This window comes from Neovison vison, chromosome 11 (genome assembly GCF_020171115.1).
Source record: "Neovison vison isolate M4711 chromosome 11, ASM_NN_V1, whole genome shotgun sequence".
Taxonomy (NCBI): domain Eukaryota; kingdom Metazoa; phylum Chordata; class Mammalia; order Carnivora; family Mustelidae; genus Neogale; species Neogale vison.
Window position 1 is genome coordinate 171,547,596 of NC_058101.1, and position 13,458 is coordinate 171,561,053.

Below are 13,458 nucleotides of genomic sequence, written 5' to 3' on the forward strand. Positions count from 1 at the left end.
TAAGATCAGAGCAGAGATCAATGTGTTAGAAACTAGAAATACAGTAGAACGCATCAATGAAACTAGAAGCTAGTTTTTTGAAAGAATCAATAAGACCAATAAACCATTGGCCAAACGAATCCAAAAGAAAAGACAGAAGGCTAAATTAATAAAATTATGAATGAAAAGGGAGAGATCACACCACCAAGGAAATAGAAATAATCATCAGAAACTACTGTCAACAGTTATATGCCAATAAGTTAAGCAACCTAGATGAAATGGATGCATTCCTTGAAAACTGTAAACTTCCAAGATTGCATCAGGAAGAAATTGACAACCTGAAGAGACAAATATCTAGTAATGAGATTGAAGCAGTGATCAAAAACCTCCCAAAGAACAAGAGCTGGGGACCTAATGGACTCGCTGGGGAATTCTACCAAAATTTCAAAGAAGAAATACTACCCATTCTCCTAAAGCTGTTTCAAAAAATAGAAACAGAAGGAAAACTTTCAGACTCTTTTTATGAAACCAGCATTACCCTGATCCCCAAACCAGGCAAAGACCCCATCAAAGAGGAGAATTTCAGACCAATATCCCTGATGAATACGGATGCCAAGATTCTCAACAAGATCCTAGCTGATAGGATCCAACAATACATTAAAACGATTATCCACCATGACCAGGTAGGATTTATCCCTGGGATGCAACTGTGGTTCAACATTTGCAAATCAATGAATGTGACAGAATAAATCAGTAAGAGAAGAAAGAAGAACCACATGGTCCTCCCAGTTGATGCAGAAGAAGCATTTGACAAAATACAGAATGCTTTCCTGAATAAAACTCTCCAAAGTATAGGTATAGAGGAAACATTCCTCAATGTCATAAAATCTATCTGCAAAAATTCCACAGCAAATATCATTCTCAATGGGGAAAGGCCCACTCTCATCACTGTTGTTTGACATAGTACTAGAAGTCCTAGCAACAGCAATCAGACAACAACAACAACAACAACAAAATAAAGAGATATTCAAATTGGCAAAGAGAAGTCAAACGCTCTTCACAAATCACGTGACACTTTATATGGAAAACCCAAAAGACTCTACCCCCAAACTACTAGAACTCATACAGAATTCAGTAATGTGGCAGGATACAAAATCAATGTACAGAAATCAGTTGCTTTCTTATACAGTAACAATGAAACTATGAAAGGGTAATTAGAGAATCGATTCCATTTACTCTAGCACCAAGAACCATAAGATACCTGGGAATAAACCTAACAAAAGAGGCAAAAGTTCTGTACTTGAGTAACTACAGCACACTCAGGAAAAAAACTGAAGAAGACACAAGAAGATGGAAAAATATTCCATGCTCATGGATTGGAAGAATAAACATTGTTAAAATGTCTATGCTGCCCAGAGCAATATATACTTTCAATGCCATCCCGATCAAAATTCCACCAGCACTTTTCAAAGTGCTGGAACAAATAATCCTAAAATTTATATGGAACCAGAAAAGACCCAGAATTGCTAAGGAAATGTTGAAAAAGAAAAACTGGCACAAAAACAGACACGTAGACCAGTGGAACAGAGTAGAGAACCCAGATATGGACCTGCAAGTCTATGGTCAAATAATCTTCGAGAAAGCAGGAAAAAAATATCCAGTGGAAAAAAGACAGCCTCTTCAGTAAATGGTGCTGCAAAAACTGGAGAGCTATGTATAGAAGAATGAAACTCTACCATTCTCTTATACCATACACAAAGATAAGCTCAAAATCGATAAAGGATCTCAATGTGAGGCAGGAATATATCGAAATCCTAGAAGAGAACATAGGCAATAACCTCTTTGACATTGACCACAGCAACTTCTTTCAAGGTATGTCTCCAAAGGCAATGGAACCACAGCAAAAATAAACTTTCGGGACTTAATCAAAATCAAAAGCTTCTGCACAGCAAAGGAAACAGTCAATGAAACAAAAAGGCAACCCACACAATGGGAGAAGATACTTAAAAATGACAGTACAGACAAAGGGCTGATATCCAAGATCTATAAGGATACCTCAAACTCAACACCCACAGAACAGATAATCATGGCAAAAAATAGGCAGAATACATGAACAGACACTTCTTCAATGAAGACATACAAATGGCTAACAGACACATGAAAAAATGTTCATCATCACTAGCCATCAGGGAAATTCAAATCAAAACCACGCTGAGATACCACCTTAACACCAGTTAGAATGGCCATAAGTAACAAGACAGGAATCAGCAAGTGTGGAGAGGATGTGGAGAAAGGGGAACCCTCTAACACTGTTGGTGGGAATGCAAGTTGGTGCAGCCACTTTGGAATACAGTGTGGAGATTCCATAAGAAATTAAAAATAGATCCTGCAATGCACTATGATCCTGCAATTGCACTACTGGGTATTTACCCCAAAGATACAGATGTAGTGAAAAGAAGGGCCATCTGTATTCCAATGTTCATAGCAGCAATGGCCAGAATTGCCAAACTGTGGAAAGAGCCAAGATACCTTTCAATGGATGAATGGATAAATAGGATCTGGTCCATATATACAATGGAATATTACGCCTCCATCAGAAAGGATGGATACCCAACTTTTATCAACATGGACAGGACTGGAGGAGATTATGCTGAGTGAAATAAGTCAAGGAGAGAAAGTCAATTATATGGTTTCACTTACTTGTGGTGCATAAGGAATAACATGGAAGACATTAGGGGAAAGGAAAGGAAAAGTGAATTAGGGTAAATCGGGGGGATATGAACCATGAGAGGGTGTGGACTCTGAGAAACAAACTGCGGGTTTTGAATGGAGGTGTAGGGGGTTAGGTGAACCTGGTGTTGGGTGCTAAGGAGGGCACGTGTTGCATGGAGCACTGGGTGTGGTGTTATAAACAGTGAATCTTGGAACACTAAAAAAAAAGTCCCATATCACCAAACATAAAATATTTTCTCAAATATTCTGAAGTTAGGTGATTAGGATGGAATTTTATTTTTTAACTTTCCAAATCAACAGATGTTATTTTTAACATTAAATTTGGTTATGAGAATACAGATGTATACACTAGGCACCATAAAGCAGTGATGAGCATTTGCATTTTAGGGCAATAATTATCTCTTCAGTCCTTTTACCTTAATAGAAAGTGTTAGGAGTATAAGAATGCAAATTAATTTTTGAGATTACTTTAAAACTTTTGTTCTTTCCTTGCTTAAAGTCTCCTGATGAAGATAGTATGTCTCCTAAGTCTCATCCACCTTTATGTAAACGCAAGTTTTACAGAAATTAATGGAGGTGAGTAAGAGCTAACAGTTTGACTTTCTTAATACCTGTAATCGATTACCCTGGTCAAATCTCTCACTGTAGGCTTTTGGCTATCTTTTTAATGCAGGGGGGGTGTATTGTGTTGTTTTGATTTTTAAAGGTATTATACAGTTGCTTAAATAAGCAAATAAAAATATTCCCCTAAATGATTGAAATTTGTTTATTTTTCTAAAGTTTGTACATTTACATATATCATATACATATTTTAAATCCTTTGCTATTTTGCATGACTTCTATTACATAAAATCCACTTAAATTCAATAGATTTTGTTGTTGTAAAACAACAAATTATCCCCAACTTATAAAAACACAGGAACAGTTATATTCATAAACATTTACACAATAGAGAAAAGTACTGTGTATATGTCACAGGTTCTATACACATCAGGTGACTCACTTGTCTACATGGTTTAGGTTTACTTCAACAACAGTGAAATGGGGTAATATTTATATACAACTATTTTAATAAAAAATAAAGCAATTGTAAAATGTAAACTTAATTTTCAAAATATTCTCTAAACACTTTAACAATACCCACATAAATTACTGTTCCATTAAAAAGATGACCACCATAAATGCCCTAATTTTCTAGGAAATGGCATTTCTTCAATCTGGTGGGTAATAATAAGGAACAGGTTTCCAGTACAGAATTCAGTCCCACTAGCTTACCTAGGTCTGCTAATGCTGACAGACTGGCCATTGAAAAGGAGTAGTCTGCTCTTTTGTCACTACCTTCACAGTTTGCAGGGAGATATGGCACCAGGACTGCAGTCAAACTGCAATGATTGGTGGAGAAAACTTTGAAGATAAAGGAATGGTCCACACTGCCAATTAATCTGAATCACAGCAAATATAACTCAGTTACTAGGCTAGAAAAGTTAAGAAGCTTGTTCTGTATTAAAGGATACATACTACCTACCACCCTTCTACCCGTCCTACAGTAATCAAGGCTGACAGTATTGGTTCTCCACTTGTATAAATTTCTGTTCTAGAAACGGGCTCCTAAAACCTGAGGTAAAAGAGAATGCAGGGAGGCATTTAGGCCTTTACCCAATAGCTCTCATCTGAACTGAGTAGAAGTGCGAAGCAATAAGCTTAGTGTTTCTTGACCCATTGCACAGAACTGAAACATCCATTTCCAGAAATCTGGGTGCAAAGGCAAGATATCATCCCTCCCTGGTTAGAGTTCAATGTGCCAGTTTGTTTCTTGCAAAGGCAAAATATATGGTCTTGGCTTCAGGGAGAGAATTTTTAAAATACCTTTGTCATGTGTCACCACCAGTGACTCAGTCACTCTGAATGGATCTCTTTCCTCAGAAGGGTCAACCTCTTAGAACAGCTTGAGTCCCAAAGCTGGGGAAATAGCACTGAAATCCAGGATGTGCTTGCTGCTCAGTAGAAGCCCTAGTGGAGTGGGAGGCCAGAAGAGAAGCTCCGCTTTGCAGAGAGAATATATTAGCACCCTCTGTATTGCCCCAATATTCAGGGGTCAGAGCAAGGAGCCTCAGACCTACAGTACTGTCCTTAACTGAGCTTTCTGAATAGGATTCTCCTGGGAGTGTCTAAAGTCTTATCTACACAAGCTCACAGGGAAATGGCAAGTGAAACCCCAAATTTCTCTCCACTAACCAACATTTTCAGGAATTGAAGAGAAGGTGCTTTTTATAACACAATTAGTGAGAGTTTAGCTCTTTACCCTGCAAAGGAAAATACATTTTAGCTAAGTTTCTTTTAATCTCCATCTTCATTGCTTAACTGTTCAGCATACTTCAATCTGAGCTTCTCACCAGTACAGCTCAAAAGGGAGTGTGTACAATTCACATCAATGCTCCTATGGTAAGTACTTTGTTGCTGCTCCATTTATGTTCCTATCTCAAAGGAATGATCTCCAGGGCAAGCAGCAATGCCACCCTGGAAAAGAGTGAACATCAATCAGCCTTCTGGAATGTCCCCAAGCTACTGCAGGGTGTTGGGAGACGACCTGCTTGTGAATTATAAGAAAGATTTTAATTTGGTGGATGTGATAGTATGTCCTCACATATTTGTTAAAAATCCAATGCTTCTCAAAGTCAGACACTAGCGCTCAAACTCCTCCCTAGCCCTTAGAAAACATTCCTGTGATGCAGCTTCCACCACTCTGGTTCATCACCTCATTTACACTCTGGCCCTTTGTGTTTTAAGTTTCTACAACTTAAAACATTCACTATGTGCACATGTGTGCTAGTGTATGTACACATGTGAGAGGCCCAGATGTGTAAGACTTTCCCCTTACACACCTAAGGGGACAGTAAACTGGTTCTGAATCTCTCAGGAGCAGAGGACTGACCACATGTATGTCTACCTTAAATGGAAGGCAACCAGCTCACACACTTCCCCTAACAAGCCTCCTAACTTCAATTTGGTCTAATTAGTCTCATTCCTATAACTTAAAAAAGTATTCTAACAGCATTAATAATCAATGTGCATATATACTCTCTATACAGTGAATATTATTATCCACACCAAATGGTTACTTGGCTTTATAACCTACATGGCTTTGTATTACAAGTCCAAACATTTCAAAAGATTAAGGCCCAAAATGAAACTTTATTTTTGCTACTCCTTTTGTATATACTTTCTGAATCAAACGGATGCTTTTGCAAGTCACTATAATTTTTAGAAAGAAACACACTCTTGCAGAACAAAGACCCTGCTGATAAGTCACAGAGCCAGTTCACTGCACGTCAAGAACAAATTAGGAAATATATTTGCAAAAATAGTTTGAGACTGTAGAATGAATAAAAACTCCAATGTAACTACCAACACACTACTGCAGACTGGAGCTGAAGATTAGTCTCCCATCCCACAACTCCAATTCTCTGAACCAGATGCAAAGAATAGGAGACCGTATGTTTAAAAATATACTGCACTCAATCACTCACTCAAACATACTCAGTTGCGGCTTTAAATACACCAAACATGCTGGTTAATACACATTTAATCTCTAATTATCTATTTACACACTGTAAAATAAGCAGTAAGCTCAAACAACTAAGGCCAGTGGCTCTTCTTTGGGGAGAGGCAGGAAGAGACCTAAGTATAAAAATATTAAACAAAGTTTTAACCTGGTCCATAGCCTGCCCTAAAATTCTTTTACTTGTGATACTAGATGCTAATTTGTACAACTGCAAACCTAGAATATAGTACCTGATCTTGGGAAGCCCTGATAAACTTGAACATTGTAATATTTCTTTAAAGTAAAGAGGGTAAGGAGGTGGTGCTAGAAGAGTGGTTTGAACTACTGTAAAACAGACACAGGCACAAAAATGATACGATGGGCACTTACTCAATTCTTCTGAAAGCTCGATTTTTCTGGACCAATTACAACAATAAAGAACGTGTGCTTTAAAGCATCACATTTTGTAATAAGCCCAAAACTGTCAGTTTGATTTTATGGTTAAGTGCTCAGGATACCGAAGTTGTTAAGACTGCATAGGATGCCTGTTTTTTTTTCTTCCGTATATCGCAAATTATAATGAGCTATCCCATTAGTATTATACACAGTACACTGAAATAGTTTCACAAACTTAGTTCAGAGTCATTTTTGCCCTGGTGATTCAAAGATCTTAGATGAAATTTTTAAACATACAATCTTATTAAAAATCTAATCAAAATATCATTTTAAGTTTAATAAAACAGTACCACTATATATACTCTCAATGACTGTATTATATAATCAATCCTATGAGGTTTTTACTTGCTTTTCATATCACACTGGTTATTAAAGATAAAAATAAATTTGATATGCATATACCATACACTGATACACAGTCTACACATTGATACATATACATATACACACATACAATATAAATACCCACAATACAACATTGGCAGTGACAGAAAGCATTTTCTTTGATGTCTGACGTACTAGCTCTATGAATATTCTCCAAAAGCCTGCAATACTACAGATACACACATAAATTACAAAGAATGAGCCAGGGAGATTTAAGGAAACTGTATATACAATTACTTAACTTAATTGCAATATTTTCTTGCTGTTGCATTCAAGTCAACAAACTATCATGCAGATTCAAGTATGTACTGACATTCTCTCTATGAAGATATTCTCTTTGCATGCAATGGGTAGTATTGTCTGAAGCAGAATGCTGCCCACTTGGGTTTTGGATACTACAGGTACAAAAGGAGAATGACAATGGCTTTGGACTTTAGTCCCCCTTTTAACAGTGAGACACTGAAAAGGAATCTGAGAGGACAAAGCACCTCTCTATCACTTGTTGGGATTATTTTGTAGTGAACTACTGACCTGTAAAGTCCTCTATGTGACTTGATAGTATAAGATGTCAAAGGCTGATGTAAATACCTGTTGACTTGAGGCCAGTTAGTAGCCTGACGTAGCCTAGAGACAGCAAGAAAGATTTCGAGCAAGGTAGACCCAGAGACTGAGAAAAGCAGATTTAAACCTAAAGTCACACTATTATTCATTAACTAAACTTTGAATAAGTCCTAGGATGCCACTTTGGTTCTTTGCTTAACAGTGTTACTGTTACTACTGGAAAAAATAGTCATTCAAAAAGTTAAGAGATTGTTCGCTGCTAAAATTAAGGAAGGTAGCTACCAATGTGCTGAAAACTTGATTGGGTCCATGAGCTAAGGTACCGAAACTTGGACCTACAAGGCTCTGAAACTCCCTGTGAATTCTGGCTTTAAAAAGCCTAACTGATGACTACAAGGAAAGATGCCAAAGGAATTCAAACTCTTAAGAACAATTAACTATACTCAAGAAAGTCTTGATAGTAAGACAACTTCTAAAAGGTAAAGTTTCTTTCCATTGTCTATGATTAGGGATAAAGGCAGAGCAGAGTTAAAGCTCATACCAAATCAGGCCCTGCCTTACCTAAGAACAGCTTTTCAAGCTCTTTACGTCAGACGGAGTAGCAGGCTAGGGCCAGCAGAAAACTCTCCTTCACTGCTGGTTATATAAATTCTTCTGCAACCTCAGAAGTTCTGTGGTTTGGCCACAGGGTGAAATACAAACTCTAGATCACCTCTAGCTTGGCGTTAGAAAGCCAGCCAATTTTGCTCTTCCAGAATTAATTCCCTCATACTGCTCTTGACAGGACACAGGCCTCATCTTCTGAATTAGGATAACAAAGAAGCCTAGAGGGTCTTGCACAGTTGCTTTCTACCTAAGATCAATAGGAACTACAGTTCTACCAGAGGAGTCTCCCTACATATTGGTTTTACTTATGATTAATTAAAATACATGAAGTATTGCTTGGTTTATTTAGGCGTTGCTAAGAGTTACCAAAATGTTTCTTAAAAACTCACTTCAAACAATGGCTATAGCCTGGCAATAAAATGAAGACTCTGCATGCTAGTAGTTAGTTTGATTGCTAACAATGGATTTCTGACATCTCTTAAAAGGTCAACATGCGGGGTGGGGGAACAAATCTTGAAAGCACTCAAAACATTTTATACATGGACCATTTCTATAGTCAATTTTGCAACAAGACTATCACCAAGGTGTTCTGATGGCTATCAAGATTTTCTGTACAAAAAATAATCTTAAGTGTATTTATGTGAAGGAGAATAATGATTTATCACATGGAGAGAAATCCCAAGGCTCCTGGTGCTGAGGTATGGGTGAGGAGTGGGGATGGGAAGAGGAGGAGTACCTTCAAAAGGAAAGGAGGAGAGGTCCCTTGTACTGTGAACAAGGCAGCAGGCTTGGGATAGCTGTGAAAGGAAATGTCTTCAGTTTCTTCTGACTAGATCCCACATGAAAGAAATGATCATGAAGAAAATTGTGGTTGGCTATGGGCAAGATTCAGAATCTAGTCAAATCAGGGCTCTTTCCTCCTACTGGATACACTCTTGGCCTGCTAGGTGCACTGACAACAGATTGGGTAGAGGTATCCTCAACGCATCCCTGCAGATGGGCAACATCATGTCAGGGCAATCTGGGATCCTGGCCAACAGAAAAACCTTTTGCAGTTGTTTTTAAAGACAAACTATGCAAACATAGTATATGGCCGCTTCCAAGTGTCCTTCTCATTCATCGATCTATTAGCATATACAGCAGTTCCTGTGACTAACATTAGTGAATCATACACCAGGCATAATGCTGTAGTGGTGCTGATGCCAACTGAGCATTTCAGAACTACTCTAAATGTCAGAAACACTGCAACAAGGTCCCATTTCATGTCTATTATATACTGTAAGTAAAATACACAGAGACATTCTATATACACAGACACAGCCACACTGTGGACAAACACATTCAAGCCAATCAGGGATGTTTATTTTTCTTTAGTTATTGTAGTTCAGAGATGATATAGTCTAGGTATTTCTCTCTGCTTGGTATGAATATCTAGGCAGAAAACAAACAGGTTAATTATTCAGATTTAAGGAAGAAAATGATTCCCTCGTGGAAATCTTGGATTTGGTCAGAAGCTACAGAAATGAATCAGGAACACAGGGCCATATTGGTAACTACCTTGTTTGTTTTATGGTTCTGAAACATAAATTTAGTCATTGCCTTTATGTAAACAAGATAGAGGGTTAGAGTGAGTTTTTCAAAGGGGTGGCAAAATATTTATCACAAAGCAAGCAGCTACAACCATAGCATGGGGTTTCTCTTTTCTGGGCACTAGCAAATATGGGCATTTATAGAAGTAAAGGAAATAAATGTTAATACATAATGCTGGCATACCAGAACAATATGCCACTAGAAACCACCACGGTTTAACAGCAAGTTTTCTCTAATTTACCAGAACCATGATATTCATGCAGAGTCCCTGATTCTTTGGTCATAGTACCTTTAACTAATAAACTGAGTAGAACCGAGCAAATATGTATGGGAAAGAAAAGAGTATTCAAAGTGATTCCAATAGATCTGAAGTTATGGAGATTATAGCTCTCAGGATCACAAAGTTTCAGGATTTCAAAATCAGAAACTTCTAACTCATAGAGGGCTCATTTTTCACTTTCTCTTCCTCTATAAGAGAATGTGCTGTTTCTCATCCTAAACTGCAAAGGTACCATCACTGGAACAGACTCATTACTATAAGGTTAATAGAACTATTTTGCGTAGGTAGAAAATAATGATTTAAAATAAAGTACTTATTTTTAGGAAAAAGTTCAATAGTAGCAGAGTGAATTGGCTATCAAAAAGACTGAGATAAGAATAAAGTAAGTAACCTTGCATAGGCAGCCAGTAGATTCTTCAGTTTTCCAGCCACAATTCATTCAATTTATTACTTTCAGATTTATTTTAAAGAATCAGTATTCATTGCATTGCTGAACTGCAGCTACTTTTTCCTGTCTTATTTTGTCTTGATTAAAAAAAGAACAAAAGGGGTCCCATTTGCAACATTACTTTGTTAGGAAGACCCCAGTATTTCATAAACAGGAAATAACACCATGACTGAATAACCTAATTCCTGAATGACAGGGGATTGATGATAGAGATGATTCTGGATTCCTAGTCTAGACCCTGGGAGTGAGGTAACAATTTCCTACACACCAAACACATGCCTACTGCTACAGCTCCCCAAGAGTCAATTATTCCCACTACCCTTTAGGAAACGAAATGAACTTGGTGTTGTCTTTCCACAACCTTCAATGGCAAAAGATTTCACCCCCTCCTTCCTTCTTTGGCTGAAATGCAATCAACACTTCAAGGAAGCTAATGCACTTCTTAGGTTCTCCAAGTCCTCTGACCTTCACACTTCCTATTCCTGCTTTCAGCAGGGTCACAACTCAACAGTAAGTGCGAAGATGTATGCACACCTGCATCACAGTGGAACATCTTGAGTCCCAGAACTGTAATTCTTAACTGAATTTCTGTGAGTGCTCAATTTTACTTCTGTGACTGAGCAAGATTTCACATATAAAGGCTTATATGAACTCTGGCTAGAATTTGCTAACTACCAAGTTCGTCCAGTTAAATGTTTCACAATGAATTAAATTTTTTAACCTTCAAAAAGTGTAATAGCTGATTCAAGAATACATAAAATGACTGAACAGAGGGCAAATAAAAAAAAACAAAGGAAAAGTGACACACAATTAATTCTGAAATCATGATCCCCTCCCCCTCACGAAAAAGGTGCATTAGTCATCAAGTAGCAAAAAAATCATCAAAGCGAAGAAATTAAGAGCAAAGAGACAATCAGAACAGAAACTAACAAAACTATACAATAGAAAAGGTTACTAATGCACCGTTTAGTCACAGACTGTTTAAAAATATATTCACGGGTTTACCAGAAAGATCTTGAAAAACTCTATTTTGCTCCATGACCAGTACTTCCTGGTCACAGATGGATTCTAAGTAACTTTTTGCTTAATGCTTGGTGTTTCAGGTCGGTGATCTTTTCTCTCTGACACGTTACGCTTAACCTTGGCTGTGACTGGGGATGAATCCGGATTCAGTGAAGGACTTGAATGTGACTTCTTCAGTCCTGCAGCCTCATTTTCATTGTTACTCAGGAGCTCCTTGCCTCCTTCTTTTAGAATGCTGACATAAATTTCATAACGGGTTTTCTGGAGGGAAATTCAGAGAAGAATGGTAGTCAGTACACTGTTCATAAATGCATGGAAGAATCATGCTTCTTCAAGATCCAGGCACAAGAATGGTAGAAGCGTGAGGAGCTATGACCTCTGGTTGCGGGCAATTAGATGGCTCCTATGGTACAGTCACCTGAGCTTCCCTCAAATGACCAAGGCCTTCACTTGAATATAGCTTGGATATGTTGTTTACTCCCTTTCCTACCCCTGTAATTCTACAAAGACTCAACTTGAGGAATCAGTCTATGGTGAAATCTACTCTCCAGTTCCCTACAAGATCACAACACTTTCTAGAAGCTGCTATGGGTTTCCCACCATTGCTTTTCTGTTAGAATTACCAATTTCTCAGAGTACTGTAGTTTCTCAGAAAACTTCAAATTATATTCTGATATTTTCCTCATACTATGAAATTTTTTTCATCATCAACTATTTCCTTAGTATCGATTATGTTTTAAACAGCTTCTTGATTCTATCTCTGTGTATATTTGTCTAAAAATAACTGACAAGCACACTGCAGAAATTTTTTTTTCTCTAACCCTAACTGATATTTGTTTGTTTATTTGTTTTTATCTGGGTCACTACAGAATATATGTATATATATCTTGCAAATTACAGATGGGCCTCAGATTCTTGACTTGATAGATTCTAGTCAAAATAAGCCTTTTACTGTACTGCTTTGACATATGAAGCATTTATAGAAAGCATAAAGTATTTTTTATTTTTAAACAAAATGAAGTGTCAGTTATAATTATCCCAACAAAGGCAGGCAGATTCTCTGACTATAAATATTTTAAGGCTTTTCCAAGTTAGACTGATATTTTTTTAAAAGATTATTTTATTTATTTATTTGACAGATAGAGTCCACAAGTAGGCAGAGAGGCAGGCAGAGACAGAGAGAGGAGGAAGCAGGCTCCCTGCCGAGCAGAGCGCCCGAACATGGGGCTCGATCCCAGGACCCTGGAATCATGACCTGAGCCAAAGGCAGAGGCTTAAACCCACTGAGCCACCCAGGTACCCCTAGACTGAGATTTTAAGTTAATAATTATGATGAAGTTATTGGAAGTTACTCTTTCAGTTGTTTTGTTAAAAAGTGGGAAAAAGTGGCTAGTAATTAAGCTTGCTCTGGGTCTGGTCAGTATCTATGTGGAGATGCCAAGTTTTGCTTGATAATGATAATGACATTTACATGAAGTGCTCGTATGCTAATTTCAGGTCATTAATACAATAATCATGTACCTAATCAGTGCATTACTTTCCCTATTTTACAGTAGAGGAGATAGAGGCAGTGAGAAGTCCAAAGTCAGAGTTTGCAAAGAAGCTGGGATTTAAAGTCAGGAAATCTGACTCCAGAACCCACTGTCTTAAGATATATCTCCTCACTGGATATGAAAATATAGGCATGTATATTTTAGGATGACTACTCTTATAGTTTGTCTAGTCAATTAAATAAGGCATTCTCAATCCCCCCATTCCTGTGTCCTCCCACTACAAATGTTCCTCCCACTGTAAAACATGAATACTTTTCCAGCCCCTCTTTTTTTTTTAAAAATTAACATATAAATATCATTTGCT

The 13,458-nt window shown here is 37.5% G+C and overlaps 1 protein-coding gene across 5 annotated transcripts in view; it reads right to left on the minus strand.

Moving 5' to 3' along the window:
* Window positions 1–3,462: 3,462 nt before the first annotated feature.
* PSD3 (pleckstrin and Sec7 domain containing 3) overlaps window positions 3,463–13,458 on the minus strand; it is a 688,004-nt gene continuing 678,008 nt past the window's right edge. For all 5 annotated transcript variants that reach the window (XM_044225254.1, XM_044225255.1, XM_044225257.1 and 2 more), the window contains one exon: window positions 3,463–11,862. In XM_044225254.1, coding sequence (XP_044081189.1) covers window positions 11,647–11,862 — 216 coding nt within the window. In that variant the 3' untranslated portion in view covers window positions 3,463–11,646. The remainder of the gene's footprint in view (window positions 11,863–13,458) is intronic.